The sequence below is a fragment of the Populus euphratica genome, unplaced genomic scaffold, assembly GCF_000495115.2.
Source record: "Populus euphratica unplaced genomic scaffold, PopEup_1.0 scaffold19.1, whole genome shotgun sequence".
Classification (NCBI taxonomy): domain Eukaryota; kingdom Viridiplantae; phylum Streptophyta; class Magnoliopsida; order Malpighiales; family Salicaceae; genus Populus; species Populus euphratica.
Genome location: NW_011499853.1, coordinates 1,336,003 through 1,357,513, shown reverse-complemented (window position 1 = coordinate 1,357,513; position 21,511 = coordinate 1,336,003). Strand labels below are relative to the sequence as shown.

Here is a 21,511-nt window from a genome sequence, read left to right as displayed (position 1 = left end):
TTATGTGTACTGATAACCTAAAAGTGTACTGATAACCTAAAAGGATTTCATACAAAGGAAACATTCAGCCATTTGGTTCCGAGAGATGGTACTTACTACTGCTGTAAAGGAAGAACATCACCGAAAACATGTCCACACCATATGTTATCTTACTAAAATGGTAGTAATCAAAGTAGAAAAGCACAGAGAGGAAGCTGAGGATCCCACTATGGAACATTTTGCCGAGTGGTGAGCCAGTGAGTCAGAGTGGCAATGTTGTTGGTGATGTCGTCGATAGAATCACTCCTTAACGCCACCACAATGCCTTCTGGATAACTTTCTTTTGCCTCCTCCAATAGGACTTGGAAGATTTCACATTCCATGTTGTTGGATATCTTCGTCTCTGAGTACCCTCTTTTGTTTTGTTTAAAGGAAAAATGAAGATGAAAAAAGGATTAATCCTGACATTTGGTACTGCAGAAGCTACAAAACACACACACACAACTGTACTTTTAAGGACGTTCAAGATGGGTTTGATAGGCTGAACTACCTCTTGCTTAAACGATCGTACAAAACAGAATTGTCAGTTTGCAGAACCACAACTTGATCAAACCATCGCTCTGGAAAGAAATCACAACCATGATAGTCCACTATGTTTCCACCTTCTTCCATTATATCTTCGAGTTCATCACACACCTACCTCCCGCCCCAAAAAGGTAATAGAAATTTTAGAAAATGGACATCCTGAAAATTTGACTAATATTTCAAATATCCATGTTAACATAGGAAATGAGCTTGAAGTACGGTAATATATAGGGTTTTACCAGGTCTTCATTAATTATGTAGCAGTCAAACTGGTCATCCCATCCATCATGCAAGTTCTTCTCTTTGACCAAATCTCCAATATTAATGTGGCGGAACTGGGTGGCCTCTGCCAGAGCAGATGCGGTAGTTGTTTTTCCAGTTCCGGGTGTGCCAGTTATCAATATGTTTGGTTTCTTCCTCATGTCATTATCTCCTTGTGCCATGCTAACTGCTTTTCTCACTAATAAAACTATCAATATGGATAATTACACGAAACCAAAAAAAACTATAATTGCATTAATCTCATACAGCACTGATAATAGCATATTAGAAGAGCAGCTCAACCCCAAGTTTCCAATAATTAATTTGAAAGGAACAAAAAACCTCAAAATTTCCAAATGAAGATTAAAGCTGGGTTTAGTAAGTCTTTTTAGGTCAAGACACCATTCCTTCGTCAAGGGCGCAATATTCCATTTGTTTGCAGCTATTAAATAAAATGGCTGAATAATTATCTGTCTTTCCAACTGACCTCCTCAAGATGGAATATAATAGATATGGCCATCTAACTCCATTAAAAGAAAGGACCGTTACAGGCCATCTGAACATACCATCTCCATTGAGAGGAAGTGCTACTACAAGCCATCCAGAAATACCCAAGTGGTTTGTTCACTTCAAACCAGCAAAAGGATTTCAATTGATGGAAGCTTATTGCATATATCCATATAATTTACATTTACAATGACTTACACAATCCGCATATATATTGTTTATTTAAAGAACAACAATTCGAAAGGGGAAACTTTACCCTTCCCAAAGGTTAGGGATATTAATAAAAAGAATTAGACAAATGATGATCGAAGAGTATAGAGAAAAGAACAGAGAAGTAGATAGAGTTTTGATTATCCTTCAATGATGATAGAAAGAGAGATAGAGATTTTACTTACTCAATTTATAAAGTGAGAATGAAAGTCATGAGAGCAAGAGAGACTCAAAGCCACCGACAAGAAGCAGAGCCCCCGACGAGAACACACGAGAACAAGAAGGACACGGTAAGAGCATGTTGAAAACCGAAATCAGCTAAATAAAACTTATGCTTTTTTCCAAAAACTGCACCAAGGCAAAAAATCCCTTTTGATACTCAAGAAATTCTAAAATTGGGGACATATGCTTAACCTTCCAAACAAATACAACAACTCCGTATATTTAAACACCAAGAATTATTAAGAACACACACAGAGCCTTAACCCCAACAAACCATAAAGACCGCTGCCAGCGTATTTCATCAACAAAATTAGGAAAAATACCACATATCTTATAATCTACTAGCCCCCAAAACACTCAGAGCAAACATCAAGATTATACCTTGGGGGTGGGGGTCTTTGGAGATTTTAGACACTAATTAACCTTGGTTGGAGCTTTCCCCTTCTATTCCACGCCTTGACGCCCTCTGAAAGTAGTAGATTTTCAGCTGCAGGAGGCAAGAGGAGCAGCGGCGGTTGGTGGCGGAAAATATTACTGGTGGCTGGTAACTTTAAATTGTTTGTTTTTTTTTTAATTATTAAGCTTAATTGTGGTGGCCTAATTGTGGCGAACAATGGGCCTCCAATTTGAACTTTTTATTGGGCTGTGAGCTTTTAAGCCCTAAAATTTGGCCATTAAGATGTTAATGGGCCACCACCTAATATGACTTCAGAGGGTTTTTTTTTTTCCCCTCCTTCTTCTATGTTCTGCACAACCCATACTTAGATATAACTCCATGGTGAGCACAGAGAACGATAAAAAAAAATTTCCTTAATTTGTGAATGTTTTGATTAAGACCTCAAGCTGTTGGACAAATCCAGAACACGTGACATTAAAAATATTATAGACGCAATCACAGAATATTACTTAATCATGATATCATACCTTATTTTTGGATTATTTTTCAATTCATTTTTTTCTCTCTTAAAAAAACAAAAAATACAAAAAAATATAACAATAAAAAGAGGATGTTAGAGGGCCCATAAAATAATTAAAAAATAGTTGAGTTCTCTCTTAAAAAAACAAAAAATACAAAAAAATATAACAATAAAAAGAGGATGTTAGAGGGCCCATAAAATAATTAAAAAATAGTTGAGGAGGTTTAAAATTACAAAAATAAAATTTAACAGTATTTATTGACTAATGAGAGCCCGACTGACAAATAAAATTTAATTTGAGAAAGAAAAGTCCAAAATCAGATGTTTATAGACTCAATTAAATGTTATTGAAGGTTTAATTGAATTTATGGAGGGGTTGATTGAAAAAAGTTAATTTTGGAGTTAATTTGGACTTTAATTGATAAAAATTAAAGTTCTGAGATCAAAATATATTTTTTAGGAGTTAATTTGGTCAAATCAGGAGCATAATTGTATAAATATTGAAGTTTGATGACAATTAAAGACTTAATTGAAGAAATCTGAAACCAATTACCCAAATGAAAAACATGCTTAAATAGAAAAGTTGCAATTAAATTGCCAAATGAAAAACACGCTTAAATAGAAAAGTTGCAATTAAATTGAATCAGAAGTCAAATTAAAGAAATTAAAAGTTTATTGATCAATTGAGGGTCAAATTGCATAAATTCAAGACCAACGATCAATATGAAAAAGACGATTAACTTCAGGACTAGCAATTAAATTTGGAAAACATGCAATTAAATTGATTTTCAAAATCAAAATTGAAATTAAAGACTCGATTAAACAAATCACATATATTGAGGACCGATGCGAACCCTGATATTTTTTTCCGCCTTTTTCTTTTAAATGAAACGACATATTTTATCTAAAACGACATCATTTCATACATTGTTTGCCCAAAAGAAAAGGAGACTACTTCTTACAATATTCATCCAAATGATGCCGTTTTGAACAACACCGTGAGTCTTCTTCTTTCTCTGGACATGAGAGGCAAGGAAAGAAGAAGATTTTTCTTTCCCCTGTTTTTATTAACTTTCTTCATCTGAAAAGCATAAAAAAGATGTTGACAAAGGACCACCACTTGCCCAAAGCTTTCCACGTGTTAAAGAAAAGGGAAGGGTTGTGCCCCTCGGGCGGTTTTTTGGGGGCTGCACAGTGGCTGCCCGTGTCTCTCTCTCCCTTATTTTTCTTATAAATATAAAGGAAGAGAGTAAAAAAAAATAAAAAAGAAAGGGTAAAAGACTAAAAGAAAAGGGAAGAAGCAGAGAAAAGAATGAAAACACAAAGGAGAGAGAGATAGAGAAGAAAAGAAAAAATAGAGGGGAAGAAATGGTGAAAATTGTCATCACCGACACCTCCACCATCGCCAACAGCTACTTTTTGCCACCACCAAAGTTGTCAGAGGCACCGTAAGCCACTGCAGGTCAACCTTCTTTCCCTTCTCTTTTTTCCTCTTTTTATTCTTCTTCTTTGAGTCTCATCACTGTTCACATTGCATGTGAATAGTGGAAAGACCCACTATTTAAATGGGTTGGTAGACCCGACTCAGTCTAAAATGCTTGTCAAGTTCGGCCCAATTCTAAAAAAATTTATCAAAAAAAAAACTTTTGAAAATTTGTAATTTTTCCTTGTATTTTTTTACTAAATTTTTCTTAATAATATTTTGTATTTTTATACCCAAAAAAGATACAAATCCAGTATTGAAATACCTGGTTTTTGTCAACTTAAAAAAAAAAATTGGGGCATGCGACCAAGGTTCTCAAAACTAAAAAATCATACTGTGTTTTTCATATACTAAAAAATAATGTTTTAGCATATATTTTGGCTTTAATAAAACATTGATTAAAATTACAAAAGTTTCAAAAAAAATATCTTGTTTTGTAGACTGTGAATTTGTATGTAAAACGTATTCTCGATGTTAAAAAGATATATCTTTTAACAACATAAAACAGTTAAGTTTTTACCTGATAAGACAATGATCTCCTTAAGGATGATGACTTTTCTTAAACTATAGACAAACAGACATCTAGAAACTACAGAAAGACCTTGGGATTTATCAGGCAATAAAACAATGCAGCTTATCTTAGGTGAGACTTAGTTAAGATGCTAATACCTTTTTTTTATGCAACCACTCTCCGTATTCAATCTCGAATACCAGTTAGGATTCCCAGTGACCAGAACACTAGGTAACAACTCCCATTCAAATTTTTCACCGATAAGAAACAAAAATTTCTTGTCTCTCTATATTTACCAAATAAACCTTTATATTTTTTTTTTGAGAGGATGGACGATTATCACGACACCACACATATGCGACACTTGTTTTAGAAGAATATTTATTTTAATTTATAAAGGGATGGTATATTATCAACTAATTAAAAAGCAGTGTCAAGTCAATAAGAATACATGTGAAATTATGTGCATATTAACCAGTATAAAATTAGCAGGAAAACGAGTTTTTGCAATTTATACTGGTTGTTGAGTTTCACAACATTGAATGATTCATCTGCCTCGTGGATTAAAAGATTTTAAAATTATTTAAAAAATTATAATTTAAAAAAAATCATAATATAATATCATGATTAATAAAAGACATAATAGTCTGCAAGGGTCTAAATAAAGAAACTGGTTATGCAAAAAAAAAAACACATCATCCCTAATACATCTTATCATTATAAGTCACGTGATTGGTTGATTTTTAATATGTTATGTTTCTATTTGTTGATCTCATCTAAGGTTTAAAAAAGATCTCTATTCATGAGGAAGTTTCCATCTTATTAGATTAAATCATAGTTGTTTCGAAGTTTAAATTTTAGCATCATATTTATTTTATATTTTATATTTTTAACACTTTAGGATATACTTTACAGTGTAATTTTATACTTTAAAATAATAAAGTATACACCTAATTTTTAATATTTATTGTTATCAATTCATTTGATTTTATACCAGAAAGGTGCACCACGTTATCAAATTCATACCCCGAATATGAATTAAAAAAATTAATTTTTATAGTATTTTTAAAATTTTGAACAAATCTTAATAGATAATTGTAAATTAGTTAGGATATCCATTTTGTATTTTAAAACATGATAAAAATACAATTTTTATTATCTAGAAAATATGTGCGAAAACTTTTAGAATTTGGTTTTAGGCACATTAAAAAAATATATTTTTTGTATTTTTGAGATGAGGATCTTTTTTGGATTTTTTTTATTTTTCTAGAGATTTCAAAGAAGGAATGATTTTTTTAACATCGAGTTAGTATCTTACAATATAATTTTAAAACCCGTGAAATTCTTAAAAAAGAAATATTTTTGTATTTTTCAAATAAGAATTTTTTGTATTTTTGTATTTTTTTAAAAACAAGTATTTTTAATATTTTAAAACCCGTGAAATTCTTTAAAAAAAAAATATTTTTGTATTTTTCAAATAAAATATTTTTGTATTTTTGTATTTTTTTTAAAAACAAGTATTTTTAATATTGAATTCGTATCTTACATAAATAATCTAATATTTTATAAAAAATAAACAAGAAACCTAAAAATAATTTAAAAATAGTTTCTGACTTTTTTCAGAATTTTTTGAATTTATGTAGGATCTGTTTAACTAGATACTAAAATAAAAAGAAATTAAAGCTAAAAGAAAAGGCAGTAAGATCTTATTGCCAAACACATCCCCAACTTAAAATTAAAGACAATAAAACTGTTTTAAGGCTTTGTTTGGAGAACACATGTTAAGAACCCAAACATGACACTTTTCGTTTTGCAAAAATAGGGTGTGCCAAACATATAGATCTGGGTTGCGCTTAGCCCATGCATATATATGTGGCCTATTGATCTTGAAGCTCAAGCCCACGTGTACGCGTTGGGCTCAAGTCAATCCATTCTGATTTTATTGGTGGCCCATAATTTTATACACGCACACACACACATGGACTCGACCCAGTTTAGCTGCATGGAATGTGCTTAGTCTAACCCATTCAACTTATTTCTTCATGCAAAGGCAAAACGTGACACAAGAATGTCATGGATAAAAGGGAAAGAAGAACCTCTCCCTCTCCCTCTCCCTCTTCAACGTGCCCCTAATTATATAATATTTTTCATGTACACTTCTTGCTACTAATAATTTTATATGATATTTTTAAATTTTAATTACTCTAAATTTTTTATCTAAGGTAAAGTAATATATAAAAAAATTGTTATAAAATTTCAGTCTAATCTATCCATTGTATTAAGAATTATATTCAACAGTATAAAACTTATAACATAAGTTTTTACTTCAAAATCATTTTTTCAATGTTATATTTTGTTAAATAATCAATATGCTTAACTAATTTATTTGGACTTTCATCCTTACAGATTTTCCTTAAAATTTGTTTTTTCCCAAGTTATTGCATAATTATACACGGATTTAAACTTCACATGTAAAATTATATATTAACTTATTTTTAAAAAAATTCATAATACTTTTATAAATATTTTTACTCTAAACTTATATATATAAAAAAAAGTTCTATATTCATCACTAATTCATCAATTTTTAGGTTATGGTTCTACATTATACCTTTTATATTTCTTGAGTCATAATTTCTAGATTTAGACATGTTTTTAACATCAAATTTATATAAAAGTTCATCCTATTATATCCCAAAATATTTCTTCTCTCTTTTACCTCATCCATTTGGTTTTTATCTGTGTTTCTTTGTTTTTTATTTTTTTCATATTTTTTGTTTTTAAATAACACATTAACATTTTATTTCAAAATTTCCAAGTATATCATCATCTTTATACATTAAATGTCCACCTTAACATTTAAAATAGTATTTTTTAATATTGTGTGCACAAAGCCAGATGCTCTGTTCTTGTTGTGAAGAAACCTGCAGGTTGAAGGCTTCGCCAGATGCCTTGTTTGATGATTCTGAGATTTAGGTCTTGTCAAAAGCCATTATATTTGGAATTTGTTAGACAAAAGCTAGCTTGGCTCTGTTAACACGGGTTACTAGCTTCAAATCTATTGTTTCACATCATTCTTGGATATGATGTGGATCTGGGCAAAACTAGCTACATTTCACATCATTCTTGGATATGATATGTAAAGTGCAATTTTTTAAATTATAAATATAGCATCATCAAACTTGTAATGATCAAAACAATAAATAGAAATCATTATTTTCACTTTATTTCTCAATGAGTATTAATTTTTTTCTTAAACAAACTTGAAATGATAATTTCTCCATTTATCAAAATAATGTTAAAATATTTGAAATTATCATAAAAGAATAATTAATTACTAAAATATAACACAATTAAATTATGATTTGCTCTATCACCAAGTCATTTCTCCGATCAAATATATTTTATAATAAAATAAATAATTAAACCAGTCGTATTTTATATATAAATTGATATATATTATTTTGGATTTGATGAGATGAAAAAAATATCTTTAAAAATTAATATATAAATAATATGTGTGTGAGAGAGAAAGCATATTTGAAAATTAATACAAAAAATAATTGAACCCATGAAATGTTTCAAGGGATACTCGAGAAGAAAATTAACTTGTTTTTAAGATAATGAAAAATTGACTAAAAAGTATTTATAAGACATAGACAAAATCTCATTTTATTTGTGTCTAACAAGCAAACATATTTCTATAATAATTGTCTTTATTTTTTCTATTTCAATATAATAATCAAACATTGTCTTATAATTATTGCAATGTTCTAATTTAATATCTATAGTTTATTGTTTGAGAGTTTTATTTGATAGAATAATTATCTATTAATGATTAGTACTAGGGATCAATTTGATCAACATATAAATTTAAAAAACATACCATCACCTAAGAACACGGAGTCGTTAGTAATCCAAGTTTCTTGAAAAAGATTCAAGTCGATCAATAAAATTTCATTATATAGTTATTTCTTATTTAATAGACAATAAATAAAATAACCATGAATTATTTTTTTAATTAGGAAATCATATCATATCTATGAGATTATATGTATAAGATCAATATTGGAAAAGTTTAACATGTAATGACTCAAATGAATCATTTTTTAAATCTGAATGACTCAAATATAGTTTCATCCTCCATTGAAAAAAATAAAAACTTATAAGAGTTTCATTGCAATTCTATATAATTCTATACACAAATTGTTATGAATTGCTGTAATAAAATTACCTTTATGTAGAGAAAATTTAAGTTTTTAAGCTAGTTTTTTTTTTAATATATAACTTTGTGGTTATTAAAAAATTATTTAAAGATTTATATGTTTTTTAATTTTTTAACATAGAAAAAATATTCTTTTAACTCTAGAGTCAATAAAATTTTAAAATGCTTACCAAAAATTTTCTTGACTTTTAATAAGTTTTTTAATATTAAAAATATTTTTTTGTTGTCAAGATCAAAAAAATATTGATTTGCTAGAGATGAATATTTTAGGTGTTTTTACTTTCCATATGTAATAAAAGAAAGTTTTTAACCTTAAAAAAAAAATGAAGCTTTTCATTTAAGAGTATTTTAGCATTTTTATACGGATTGTAATTAAAAAATTCACAAGGGAGGTTTTCACATTTTTTTCTTGATTTTTTAACCAATAAGTTATTAATATGTATTCCATATATATTACGAATAAGTGACATCCATGCCTTTTAATTATCCTCTTTGTTTATTGTTTTTCAATTTTAATCTTCATTATTTGAATTTCTTATTTAATCCTTATATTTTGATAAAAATTTTGTTTTGTTTTTTTTTCATATGTTTTATTTTAAATTTGAGTTTAAATTTTTTTATTTCATATTTATTTCTTTTACAGTTCTTGTTCTCCTAACTTGGTTCCTATTTTTTATTAGTGTTTTAGAATCCATCCTTTTAGTTTTGATTTTGATTATTTTCTTTTTTATTAGAGTTTTACTTTTTTACAATTTAGTTGTTGAATTATAATTTGTGTATATAATTTTTTTGATTCGATCCTTCTAATTTTGATATCATATTTTTTCTTTTGAATCTTTTGATAATTATGATAATAATGCTTATAATAGTGATGATAGTAAGTGGTAGTAATAGCAATAATAATAATTGTGGTGGTAGTAGTAATGATAGTGGTAATGATAATAGTAATGAAGATGATAATAATTATAATGATAATAATTGTTGTAATAATAATAATAATAATTTATTATAATAATTGTAGTGGTTATGATACCAATAATTACGACGATGCTAGTAATAATAGTAATAATTATAATAATAATATTACTAATAATAAAAATAATAACTGTACCGGTTATCATGACTATGATTGTGATTGTGACTATAATAACAATAATAATAGTTGTTGCTATTGTTATTACAACAACAACAACAACAATTGTTACAAATTGTGATAATAATTATGATGTTAATAATAATGATGATAATGATAGCATAATAATAATAACAACAATGATAAAAATTATAATGTTACTTATTAATGATAGTAATAATAATTATAGCTATAATAATAGTGACAGTATTAGTAGTAGTAATAATAATAATAATAATAATAATTCATTATTCAATACTAGATTTGTCTTGTTGAAAATTAATTTTTATTGCCTTTTCATACACAATATTTTTTATCTAATTTTCCAAATTATTGGTTTGAAAATTTTATCTAGTTCTTTTATGTTCTTGTTATATATATATATATATATAATTTTATTGCTTAATATTATTTATTTTTTAAATAATCATATAGATTTTCTTTAAATTTATTAAATAAATCAATTCATATCAAGTTAACTTTTAAATTTTTATTGCCTTACTTGAGTTTATAGCATAGCAAAAAATTCTCCATATTATTAATAATTTTTTTTTTTTGTTTTTATGAACAGGTTTTGGTTTGTGGTGAAAAATAAATAAAATAAAAGGATATTTAAGAATATAGCTATAGTTATTTTGTAAAGTGTTTTTTATTTGAAAATATATCAAAATATTTTTTTATTTTTAAAAATTATTTTTGAAATTAATACATTAAAATTATCTAAAAATAAAAAAATATTAATTTAGAATAAAAATAAAAAAAATTAATTTTTTTAAAAATATTTTTAAAATTAAAAAACAAACAAGTTTCGTGTTTTTAGTTTTAAATCAACCCGCACCCCACGCTCCCCTATCTAACACGTAAACGCGGATTAAATATGCCCGTGGTCCAAACGTGGCCTTTCTCCCTCCCTCCCTCAGAAATCCAACGGCTACTTATCATCACTCATCCCATTTTACCAGAACCTTATATTATCCTGTTTGTTTTCTCGAGAAAACCAGACCAGAAGGAAAATGTTGTCCAAAAAAAACTTTCTTTCTATCTTCTTCTTCTTCTCTTGCATCTTCTCTAGTTCTTTATCGAACCCGGATTTTATTACATTACTCTCTTTCAAATCCTCCTTGTTAGACTCATCAAACGCGTTATCCACCTGGGTCAACTCAACTAACCCGTGCATTGATTCCTGGCTTGGTGTCACATGCCATCCCACAACTCACCGAGTCACGAAACTGGTACTTGAGAACTTGAATCTTACTGGTTCGATTGACGATCTGAGTCAACTCACTCAACTGAGACTCTTAAGCTTAAAACAAAACCACCTCTCCTCTGCTTTCGATTTGAACTCTTCTTCTTTGAAAAACCTCAAGCTTCTTTACCTCTCTCACAACCGCTTTTCCGGAAACTTCCCCTCTGGAATCCACTCCCTTCGGCGTCTCCGGAGGCTCGACCTTTCCTATAATTACTTTTATGGCGAGATTCCATTTCCCGAGTTGGCTCAGATGCCCCGGCTACTAACTCTTCGTCTCGATTTCAACTCATTCACTGGGAAAATCGGACCTCTCAGCTTTTTCCCATCTGGGTCAATCCTGGAATTCAATGTTTCCAATAATTTTCTCTCCGGTGAGATTCCGGCGATATTTTCACTTTTCCCGGCGAGTTCCTTTTCCGGAAATAAGAATCTTTGTGGTAAACCACTGGCGTTGGATTGTTTTCATCGGACAGTGGAGAGTGAACCAGCAAAACCAGGTGACGTAGGAATGAAGAATAAAAAGAAGAAGGGAGTGAGTGACTGGATGGTGTTTCTGATCATCACTGTCAATGCGGTTGCCATTTTGGCAGCGGTCGTGACCGTCACGTGCTGCTGTTACTGTAAAAAAAGAAGAAACAGTGGGGCCCAGGAGAGAATTAAAAGGAAAGTTAGGCCAGCAGGTTCCCTCAATTCAATGGGTGGATTTTACGGTGGTGGTGTTGGTGGTGGTCGTGACGAGGTGATGGTGGTGTTTGATGGGTGCAAGGGTTTTGGTGATGTGGATGATTTGTTGAAGTCATCAGCTGAGTTGTTAGGAAAAGGATTTGCGGGGACCACCACTTATAAGGTGGTGGTGGATGGCGGTGATATGATGGTTGTTAAGAGGGTGAGAGAGAGGAGAAAGAGAAAGGAGGTTGATAGCTGGTTGAGGATAATTGGTGGGCTAAGGCATTCTAACATTGTGAGCTTAAGAGCTTATTATGATTCTAATGAGGAGTTGCTTTTGGTCTATGATTTTCTACCAAATGGAAGCGTACACTCTCTCTTGCATGGTTTGTGCTTCTTTCCTTGATTTGATTGTGCTAATGATTGGTCGAAGTGATTGTCTTCTATGATATGTTTTGTTCTGAAATTGCTTTGTAATAAATAATAGGGAACAGAGGACCAGGGAGGACTCCATTGGACTGGACAACAAGGTTAAAACTAGCATCAGGTTCTGCACTTGGCCTTGCATTTCTGCATGGCTACAACAAAGCCAAGCATTTCCATGGGAACCTAACATCATCAAACATCGTAGTTGATCACTTGGGAAATGCTTGTGTTTCTGACATTGGTCTCCACCAACTCCTGCATGCCGCATCTATCTCAAACAATGGCTACCAGGCTCCAGAACTAATGCCTAACAACCAGAATAATGTCAGCCAGAGAAGGTTTACACAAAAATGTGATGTATATAGCTTTGGGGTGATTTTGCTTGAGATATTGACAGGAAAAATGCCAAATGGAGAGGGAGAAACCAGTTTAGTGAAGTGGGTTCAAAGAGTGGCAAGAGAAGAGTGGGCTTGGGAAGTGTTTGATTTTGAGTTGTTGAGGTATAAGGAGATGGAGGAGGAAATGGTAGGTCTGATGCAAGTGGCTTTGCTTTGCTTGGCTCCATTTCCAAGAGACCGTCCAAAGATGAGCATGGTGCATATGATGATTGAAGATATCAGGACCAAGGGTGGAAGACAATTAGGTGACCAGAGTTCTATGATGAATGATCTGTCTTCTGATTCATCTCCTTCTCTATCAGAAAGCACCCTCAATTTCACCAGTGGGAGTTGATTAGTTTATAAAGGAGAAGTGGCAGCTGTTATGTTTGCCTAATTAAGTTCATAATTAGCAGAAAGGGTGCACTTTTAGCAGTTTGACATCGTAAGGGAGCTGGGATTTGAGATCGTTAGCCTGGGCCATTTGCAATTCTGTAAAAACAATATAGCATATGGATGAATCTATTTTTCATGGTAGCATGTTTTGATTGATGGAAACTATAGTAGCATGTATGTATAATAGATTGAGAAATTCTTGAGTTCTGATTCTTTGAATGAATGACTTCAAGCACTAACCAGACAACAATAGAGTATTTCTTGTTAGAAAATTAAATGCCAGCAGAAGTTTAGGCGACTGGGATCTTGTAATTCTTAGTTACTTTGAAGCTGCTTGACATTTGAACACCTGAGGGTTGAAACTATTGGCACAGACAGTACTGATTGTTGTTGGGGGACACAGAATGGTGAGTTGTTCCAGAGGCAAAAAATCAAAGGATGATATATCCTCCAGTAGAAAAATCTAAAGACATGGTCACTCAAAGATGTTCATGTCTGTTTGCTTGGTAGTCCTGGGGAACAAGATTTTGGTTGACGCTGATGCTATCATCCTTGGACGATATATTGGTATGAAGAACCAATGCTCAAAAGATTGAGACTTTTGTCCAAATTTGAAATGTAAAAAGAGTAATGTCATTGACGCGTATGGACTACCCAAAAGAATCGGTTTGATATCTAATTTTGAGAGGAAAAAACAGGCTTGAATGAGCTGTTGAGGGGTCGTGAACAGTAACACAACGCAACAAAACCAGGAGCTGGCGTGAGAAAACCTGAGACGATATTAACTAATGACCATGAATGCAAGACGAATACAAAGGGAAAAGGCCACGAAATCACATGGTTTTTACCTACTTCCTTGAATGCTTATTCATGAGGAGCCACATTTTCCGTGCATCAATGGGCTGGCAATGGGGGTCCAAACTCCAGACTCGATGTGGCTCCCAGTAGAAATGGAAAAGTGGGTGGTGGCTTTATTCTCAGGGAAGGTCCACCACGATCCTCTAAATGGCTAGCAATTCTTTCGGCTTTTAAGCAGCAAGCTAAACCTGTCCTTACCTTTAAAGGGCTGTGAAATTGATGAATCCAACTACCATTGAAAGCCATTACTTGATTTGTTTCAACTGTACAGAGAAAGAAAAACCAAAATCATGGAATGCAGCCTATACTACAATGAATACCTTAAGTACTTTTGTTATGCTTAGATATCAACTATAATTCACTTCATGAAACAACTTCCAAATGAGAAATAAATCTGTATCAAAGTTAAATCCATATTCATATCGATGATGTTTCGAAATCGCAAGGAATGAGGTTTTTAAATATTTAGATAATAAGTAATTATATATTCATGTAAATATTTTTTTAATGGTAGATGACAGAAGACTTAAAATTTGCAAAATAATTTTTTTAACAGGATCTAAGACATCAAGTTATAAAGCTAATTATTTTTAGTAAGGAATTATAATAAATGAGAGGAGACACTTTCAATTATAATAACATATATGTTTATTCTCATAAAGAAAGAAAACAAAATATTGTTATAGACTAATTATATAACTTGAGCTCCACGCGAGTTAAATATTTTTATTTTTTATAAAAAGTGTATATATATGTTTTTTTAACACATTCAAATAAAAAAAATTTATGCATATATATAATCAAATAAACTGAGAACTATGTGTGTTAATAAATAAATAAATAATCATTAACAACATCTAAAAATAAAACTTGAAAAATTAAAAAATAAATATTGATCAAAATAATTGATGAGATATTTACTCAATCATGATTGTTGTTTTTTGTTTATTTTTTTTTATTTAATCAAACGATAAAAAAATAGATAAATTTATTAAATTGAATGAATAAAATAAAAAAAATATATATAAGACTATACATATTAGAAATTTTATCTGAAAATGTAATTTATCTATACAAAATATAAAAGAAAAATCAAAGATGAATAAAAAAACCATATTTGAAAATTAAATATATAACAAAAAAAAATCATCATCATTTAAAAGAGGCTATTTAAACAAAATAAAAGAAAAAATAAGTATTAATGTAAATATAATTAATTTTTAAGAAAATAAATAAAAACATCATTAATTAAAATTAAAAAAAATAAAGGTTAGGTACTACTGGGTTTAGTAAGCCATGCTAACTCGCTTGACCCATTTCATTAAAGTTTGTATATTTGAGACTTTTTTAAATGCATATGGGATGGATAACATGTCATTTTTTTTTAAATAACCAAATGACTTGTCATCTGTTTTAAAATTTTGGTTGATGTGATGGTCGAAAAATCAAGATTTTGATTGTTTTAACCCCCAAACTCATTTTCAACCTGTTTTTTACCCAAAATTCCTATAAAATACCTTAAAAATCATGATAAACTTATCAATGACCTCAAAAAAATCCAAAAAAAAAAACTCAACCCAAAACCAAAACTCAATCCAAGTTTAGATTTGTTTTTTCACAAACTTTTAAGTTAAAAAAATATCTAATATGAATTTTTATCTTCAAATGAAACAATTTAACATAAATATTATCCATGTTGGTGCCTTAAATCGGTGTCAACGATATGTTTTACTAATCTCTCTTAACTAGTAACCAAAAAATAACAAAAATAATTTTTTATATTAAAATTAAATTAAATTCTTTTTAAGAAACTGAAATTATATAATTTATTTGATTTTTTAATTTAAAAGACCTAAATACATTTTTTTATATATAACTTACAGCATGCCATTTATATTTGCTATATTTTTTTTATTTTATTCTATTTTTTTTCAATCTCACCATTTCCTAAGAATTGAAAATAAATTATATTTTAATTAGGACTAAATAGTCTAAATTTTTTTTAAGAAATAAATTAAAACAATATAAAATTTTAGATAATCCATCCCCAACAAAATATAAGAGGATGAACAGTATATAATGCAGTCGAAAACTCACCCTATGTAATAGAACGCCGCACTGAACTTTAGCCAGGGTAATTGAAACGCTGCGTGGTGGGAATTTTAAATGTGCAACAGTCATCTCTGCTCTTTATTTTGAAATCAATCCCAGAAATCAGTCTTCTTGCAACAGAACTGGATTCTTGAAGTTGTTGAGGGTTCTCAAGATTCTCATGCAAGTAGTTGAAGTCTTGACTCGACGATGGGAGCAATTTAACGTTATCATTTTCTTGAAGGAAGTCCACAAAACCTGCATTATGAACCATATTTTGCTTTCCAGGTTGGTGTTGTTTTAGGGCACGATAGTGAGCAATTTGATTTTGATCGGAACTGGAGTCTTGAAGTTGTTGAGGGTTCTCAAGATTCTCATGCAAGGTGAAATCTTGATTCGGAGATGGGAGCAGACTAGCATTATTGTGTTCTTGAAGGAAGTCCACAAAACCTGCATTATGAACCATATTTTGCTGTCCAAGTTGCTTCTGTTTTAGGGTATGATAATAAGAAATTTGATTTTGAGCGGAACTGGATTCTTGAAGTTGTTGAGGGTTCTCAAGATTCTCATGCAAGAAGTTGAGATCTTGATTCGGAGATGGGAGCAATTTAACATTATTTTTTTCTCGAAGGAAGTCCACAAAACCTGCATTATGGACCATATTTTGCTGTCCAGGTTGCTGCTGTTTTAGCGTACGATAGTAAGCATTTTTATTTTGAACAAGGTTGAGCTCCGCCTTGAGAGCGTTAAGCCTCTGCATTAACTCTGAAAGGATACGAGTACAGCCAGTAACAGGATCTCTAACTCTAGCGTTGGCTTCATAAACCATAGAAATGACGGCGTCAGATCTTTTCTCAAGGGGTAGATTCTGGAGAAGGTTGACAATATTATGTAACCCAAAAAGTTTATGGACAGCCTCAAAATCTCTTGTTTTCTCAGCCGGAAAGTAAGGAGCAACAAAACAATCTTCATTGCATTTCCTACGCTGGTTCTTACATGCAGCACAGGCAGGCCTTTTCATCGTTGTTAATATCTGTAATATAGCTGGTATCCCGGTTGCTTGAATTGAGAGAGAAGTTACCTGGTGAGAAGGAGAAAAAGAAGGAAGAGAATGTCGAGAGAGGGGGAGGGGGGCTAGGGTTTAACTGCCGTATACAATGCTATGTTTACAAAGATTGAATCATTGCGGGACGTGGGGTGTTCTTAAATACAGTTTTTGTATTTTGAAAAGGAAAATGAAATTCGTGTTTGGGTTATCTTGAATCTTGATCTTGTTTGTTAGTTTTCCTGGAAGTACTAGTCTATTTGTGTTCAAAATCTTGAACGAAGGTTATCTCCAACTAACCCATCAATTTGAAATTTAGACCATCGTGGGAAACAAATATAGTGCGTGCAGGTGTTATCCATAAAATGGGATTGAACTGCTCCTAAGTCCTATCTCAATCGCTATGATCTTTTTATTCCTTTCTCGTCATTTTTCTTTTTATTTTTTGGCATAACTAGTTAAAAACACGACTCTTGTTAAGAACAAACAGTTCAGATTAATGGGAGTAGAGATTATGCATGTGTGTAGTTGGTGGCTGAAACGGAAAGGAAATATTTCTAACTAGGCCCTTGTTGGCCAATCAAACGCCACATTAGCAGAGATATGCTAGCATGGTTGTCAAATGTCAGCTTGTTGACGATGGACCTGCCACCGTGAACACAATGCTGTGTTATGGCAGGATTTGTGCAAGGTGAGGAGAGAGAAATCGATCTACAGTTGTCCAGATCTCATAGGAAATTAAGGTGAAAAGTGATTGAATTATAAGCTTTTTAAATCAAAGATGTGCCTTGTCATTAACATTGTTATCTTAATTCTAATTCTGAGCACTCTAAAAAAAAAAGTTTATTGCCTTGTTTGATGGTAGAAAAAGGAGCCCTTAGACCTGAAAGCTGCAAGAGGAAACCAAATTCGATATAAACAGGGGTAGAGAGTCTAAGATCAGACACCAACTACATGCTCATGACGTAACAGAGAAGAAAGGCCCTCTCGCGGGTTAAAAAAACGATGTAATCCTAACGGCAGAATGAAGCCAAAGCTCACGAACCAACGATCGTCTTTCTAGATTAAAGAAATGACACCCATGATCTCCCCAATCCTTAACCAAGAGCTGTTGAGACTGACACTACCGTTTTGTTTTCCTCCGTGTGTTTTTATCAAATAGAACTTTCATACCTGTCATTTTAGGATGTTTTTCTCGAACAATTAATAGCATAGGGTTTCATGTTGCTCGATAGAATAATAATCCCAGAGGTAATTAATCAAGTGAATGCATGCTGCTGATGCTGGGCCAGCGGACTGCTCGTATAAGCAGTGTGAAGTTTCCGTAGTCATCATCACTTTTAGACTGGTAAATTTTATTTATTTTTCTTTAGTATTACCATTAACTGGGAGACATTCTTACTGTAGTGGTAAGAGGGCACTAGAGGAACATGGCTTTAGTCTCTATCTGTGTGCAAATACACAGCTGTGATTGAGTGAGGTTTCGGACTGATCCCTGGATCCATCTCAAAGCCCTTCAATCACAGCTGTATAAAGAACAAAGCCAGCATCCTGATTTTCAATACAAAACACCATCCACATGGCTCCTGGGTGGTCCCAGATAAGAGCTCCCCATGGAACCACCACTCATTTTTTGGCTTCTTCCCAAATTCCAGTTCATTCTCCATTGACAACCAAACTGCAGTATATTAGTTGGCTTTACTATATTATCAAGAAATGAAAGCAAAGGCAGGGAGGAGACGAGCTAGTATGCTTCTATCAACTATCCAAAATTCGACAGAACTAAAAAAAATCCAACAATAAAAGAGAAATATTCATGCTTTCGCAAACGAAAGATTGAAGAAACGAGAGGACCTCAGCAACAAATTGATTTTGGAAAACAGAATAGGAAGGAAAAAATTAATTAAAATGTGATCACCAAGGAAGGAACAACAGCAGATTGGCAGAAGATATTTTCAGTCTAAAATTATTATCGACTTTGCACAACCACACCCTCAATCGGTAAAAGTAGAGCATTTAACATGTTAAAGCAATAAAAATCAACAGCAATAAAACACGAAATGAGGAATGGGAGAGTGAAGAGGCAATTTCAGTAAACAAGAAAGAAAGGCTCATCTTCGAAGTTAAACTTTGGCAATGAACAAATTACTTACTATTGGTTCTGACAATAATGAAGTTCTAAACAAGCCAAAACTTGAAGGGAGTTAAAGCCAATAAAGACTTTAAATAAAAATAAATAAATAAAAAAACACACAGAAGGCTACTAAAAGCAAGACTAAATGAGAAGATAGCGCTCCACATTCTACTAATCCTTTAGCTGCGATGCTGAGCAGAAACAAGAGAGAACTACTTCAGCCTGCAGGGAAGATTACGAATGATTTTCTCCTAATCCAAAACTAAATGAACCAATCTCAAAAACATGCAGCTTAAATAATAAAAACCAGTTCAAGCCTTCAAGGAGTGACAGATGAATTATTCTTCCACTGAAACCAAGGATAACCACCCTCGGACATCAATCGAATGAAGCTATCAATACCCAAATCAGATCAGAATCTCAAATAGGTAGAAATAACAACCATGCCAAGACTCCATAAAGCTTCACAAGGCCCCCTATTTCATCCATGAGTATTAACAGCTTCCCACACCAAATTCTTAGGAACAGGATTGGTAAGATCCCTAGCTTGCAAGGCTGCAGTCCGGAGAGTCTCCAAGGTCATTGCATTGGCCTTCCAGAATGATACAACATTGTATGGCAAATTATGCTTCTTACAAAGCTCCCTGATGAACGGTGAGACTCTTCTAAGTTGGCATCGAGGCAAGCGGGGAAAGAGATGGTGCTCAACCTGAAATTGCAATCCACCATGAAACCAATCCATCCAAGGCGAGCATGATATATTCAATGTTCCCTCAGTTTGTTTCTCAAACCAATTATTCCCACTAGGCGGACCAACATAAACACTTGATGAGAAATGATTCAGACAGAACTGAACATGCTGAATCCCAGTAACACTAAAACTGGCAACAACAAACATGATTCTCTCCCCCCAACTGGGCAAGCAGGAAACAAGCAGAGGATACCAAGTCCAGAACACGACTAAACCCAAAAACTCCAGGCCCTTGTTAGTCGCCAATTTTCTCTTAGATAACAAAATCAAGAAAGACTGCGCAAACAAATTAATCCTCGCCAAACACATTACAGGATAAAATGTCCAATGTTGATAGCTAACCAGGAACCTAGAAACAGAATCGAAATTCAACTTCCTATCATAAAAACAAGAAGTAATTGAACTGAAAAACTTAGAAGATACCGCGAAAAAAGGCATGTGCTGCAGATCTGGATCATAATCCAGACTATTACAAGCAATGTGGTGTGCATTATGGTTACACTTCCACCATCCAATACCAACCCCAGCAAGGCAATTCCCACTTAAGATCTGCACAAGACAATTGAATCCACGGCTACTCATAACCTGATAATGACCTGAATCATGCCCAATCCATCCACTTTGTATCCACATAAGCCCCATTAACCCACCACAAACTAAACGAACCGATCTGCTATCAGAGCACAAAACACCATAAACACTGAAACAAAACATCAATACAATTAAACAAAGAGTAACAAACACCACATGTCCTTTTTTCTCAAAAAGACCCGATTTTGAGAACTCGGCAGCGAGTTTTCTAAAATCTTCCGATACCTCACTAACAGTGTAGTCTTTGAGATACAACCCAGTAAAGAATTTGTCAAGGTATTTCCACGCAGTCCCTGGATGGTAAGCAATAAACGCATCAGTGACATCTTGGCCTGCAAGACTCAACAATGGAAGCTGGCCTCCAGGGTGGTCATTAGCCCAGTAAGTGACATTGTAGATCTTGCCTTGTATAGAGATCCATAGATCTCCTGCTGTATTGTGCTTTTCAAGCTCTTCTTTTGTAATGTACCTCTTTGTCTCTGCCATTGTAGAGAGGATTCGAGGACCGTGTTTCACTCTGTTTTTCTTTCCTCTCCTCCTCTCTTTTAAGTGAAAGGAAGAGACTTTTTTGTCTGGGGTGTCAGTGAGTAGTGGAGGAGAGAGAGAGGAGAGTCTCTTGATTTTCTTATTTTATAGAGGCTTGTTACTGTTGTTCGATAATTTTATTGTCTTTTGAGTTTTCCCTTATCTCTATTCTCGGGTATTAGCTAACTGTAATACAGCACATAATTTTATTGTCTGGGTTTATGTGCTGTATTACAGTTAGCTAATAGCGAGGCTAGAATGAAGATGCACCATGGACACTTGTTTACAGTAATAAAGGTGAAATCTTTTGCTAATGGGGATAAGATTTGCGAGGAGGCGTGGATAGAGATCACGAGCTAGAAATAGAGAA

General features: G+C 32.3%; 4 protein-coding genes across 10 annotated transcripts; 1 reads left to right on the top strand and 3 right to left on the bottom strand.

The window, feature by feature from the left end:
* Positions 1-26: 26 nt before the first annotated feature.
* On the bottom strand, positions 27-2,323 carry LOC105122193 (adenylate kinase isoenzyme 6 homolog). Of its 7 annotated transcripts, none has more exons than XM_011021150.1 (4): positions 2,146-2,323; positions 804-1,033; positions 530-675; positions 27-393 (listed from the first exon to the last, which is right to left on the bottom strand). In XM_011021150.1, exons 2-4 carry the CDS (start codon positions 1,005-1,007, stop codon positions 207-209), a joined length of 537 nt encoding a protein of 178 aa, XP_011019452.1. In that variant the 5' UTR covers positions 1,008-1,033; positions 2,146-2,323; the 3' UTR covers positions 27-206. The 7 variants fall into 7 exon arrangements, with proteins under 7 accessions (XP_011019452.1, XP_011019455.1, XP_011019451.1 ...); XM_011021153.1 differs by having other exon boundaries at positions 804-1,015; XM_011021149.1 differs by having other exon boundaries at positions 804-1,024; positions 2,146-2,322.
* Positions 2,324-10,935: 8,612 nt separating this feature from the next.
* On the top strand, positions 10,936-13,385 carry LOC105122192 (probable leucine-rich repeat receptor-like protein kinase At1g68400). The gene is made up of 2 exons (XM_011021146.1): positions 10,936-12,333; positions 12,435-13,385. Exons 1-2 carry the CDS (start codon positions 11,046-11,048, stop codon positions 13,103-13,105), a joined length of 1,959 nt encoding a protein of 652 aa, XP_011019448.1. The 5' UTR covers positions 10,936-11,045; the 3' UTR covers positions 13,106-13,385.
* A 2,744-nt stretch (positions 13,386-16,129) lies between these two features.
* Positions 16,130-17,116, bottom strand: LOC105122405 (LOB domain-containing protein 12-like). Its single transcript, XM_011021497.1, has one exon. The coding sequence runs from the start codon at positions 17,114-17,116 to the stop codon at positions 16,130-16,132; it is 987 nt and encodes a 328-aa protein (XP_011019799.1).
* A 2,120-nt stretch (positions 17,117-19,236) lies between these two features.
* Positions 19,237-21,310, bottom strand: LOC105122191 (delta(8)-fatty-acid desaturase-like). Its single transcript, XM_011021145.1, has one exon. It carries the CDS (start codon positions 21,100-21,102, stop codon positions 19,756-19,758), a length of 1,347 nt encoding a protein of 448 aa, XP_011019447.1. The 5' UTR covers positions 21,103-21,310; the 3' UTR covers positions 19,237-19,755.
* Between the last annotated feature and the right edge of the window lie 201 nt (positions 21,311-21,511).

What these genes read in the sequence shown, in the direction of transcription:
- LOC105122191 (XM_011021145.1), bottom strand. Translation starts at nt 21,102, where the DNA reads ATGGCAGAGACAAAGAGGTACATTACAAAAGAAGAGCTTGAAAAGCAC.
- LOC105122405 (XM_011021497.1), bottom strand. Translation starts at nt 17,116, where the DNA reads ATGAAAAGGCCTGCCTGTGCTGCATGTAAGAACCAGCGTAGGAAATGC.
- LOC105122193 (XM_011021147.1), bottom strand. An exon ending in ACATAATTAATGAAGACCTG is followed by an intron (nt 676 to 803) that starts GTAAAACCCTAT and finishes GGCGGGAGGTAG; the next exon opens with GTGTGTGATGAACTCGAAGA. An exon ending in TACGATCGTTTAAGCAAGAG is followed by an intron (nt 394 to 529) that starts GTAGTTCAGCCT and finishes ACAAAACAAAAG; the next exon opens with AGGGTACTCAGAGACGAAGA.
- LOC105122192 (XM_011021146.1), top strand. Translation starts at nt 11,046, where the DNA reads ATGTTGTCCAAAAAAAACTTTCTTTCTATCTTCTTCTTCTTCTCTTGC. An exon ending in CGTACACTCTCTCTTGCATG is followed by an intron (nt 12,334 to 12,434) that starts GTTTGTGCTTCT and finishes AATAAATAATAG; the next exon opens with GGAACAGAGGACCAGGGAGG.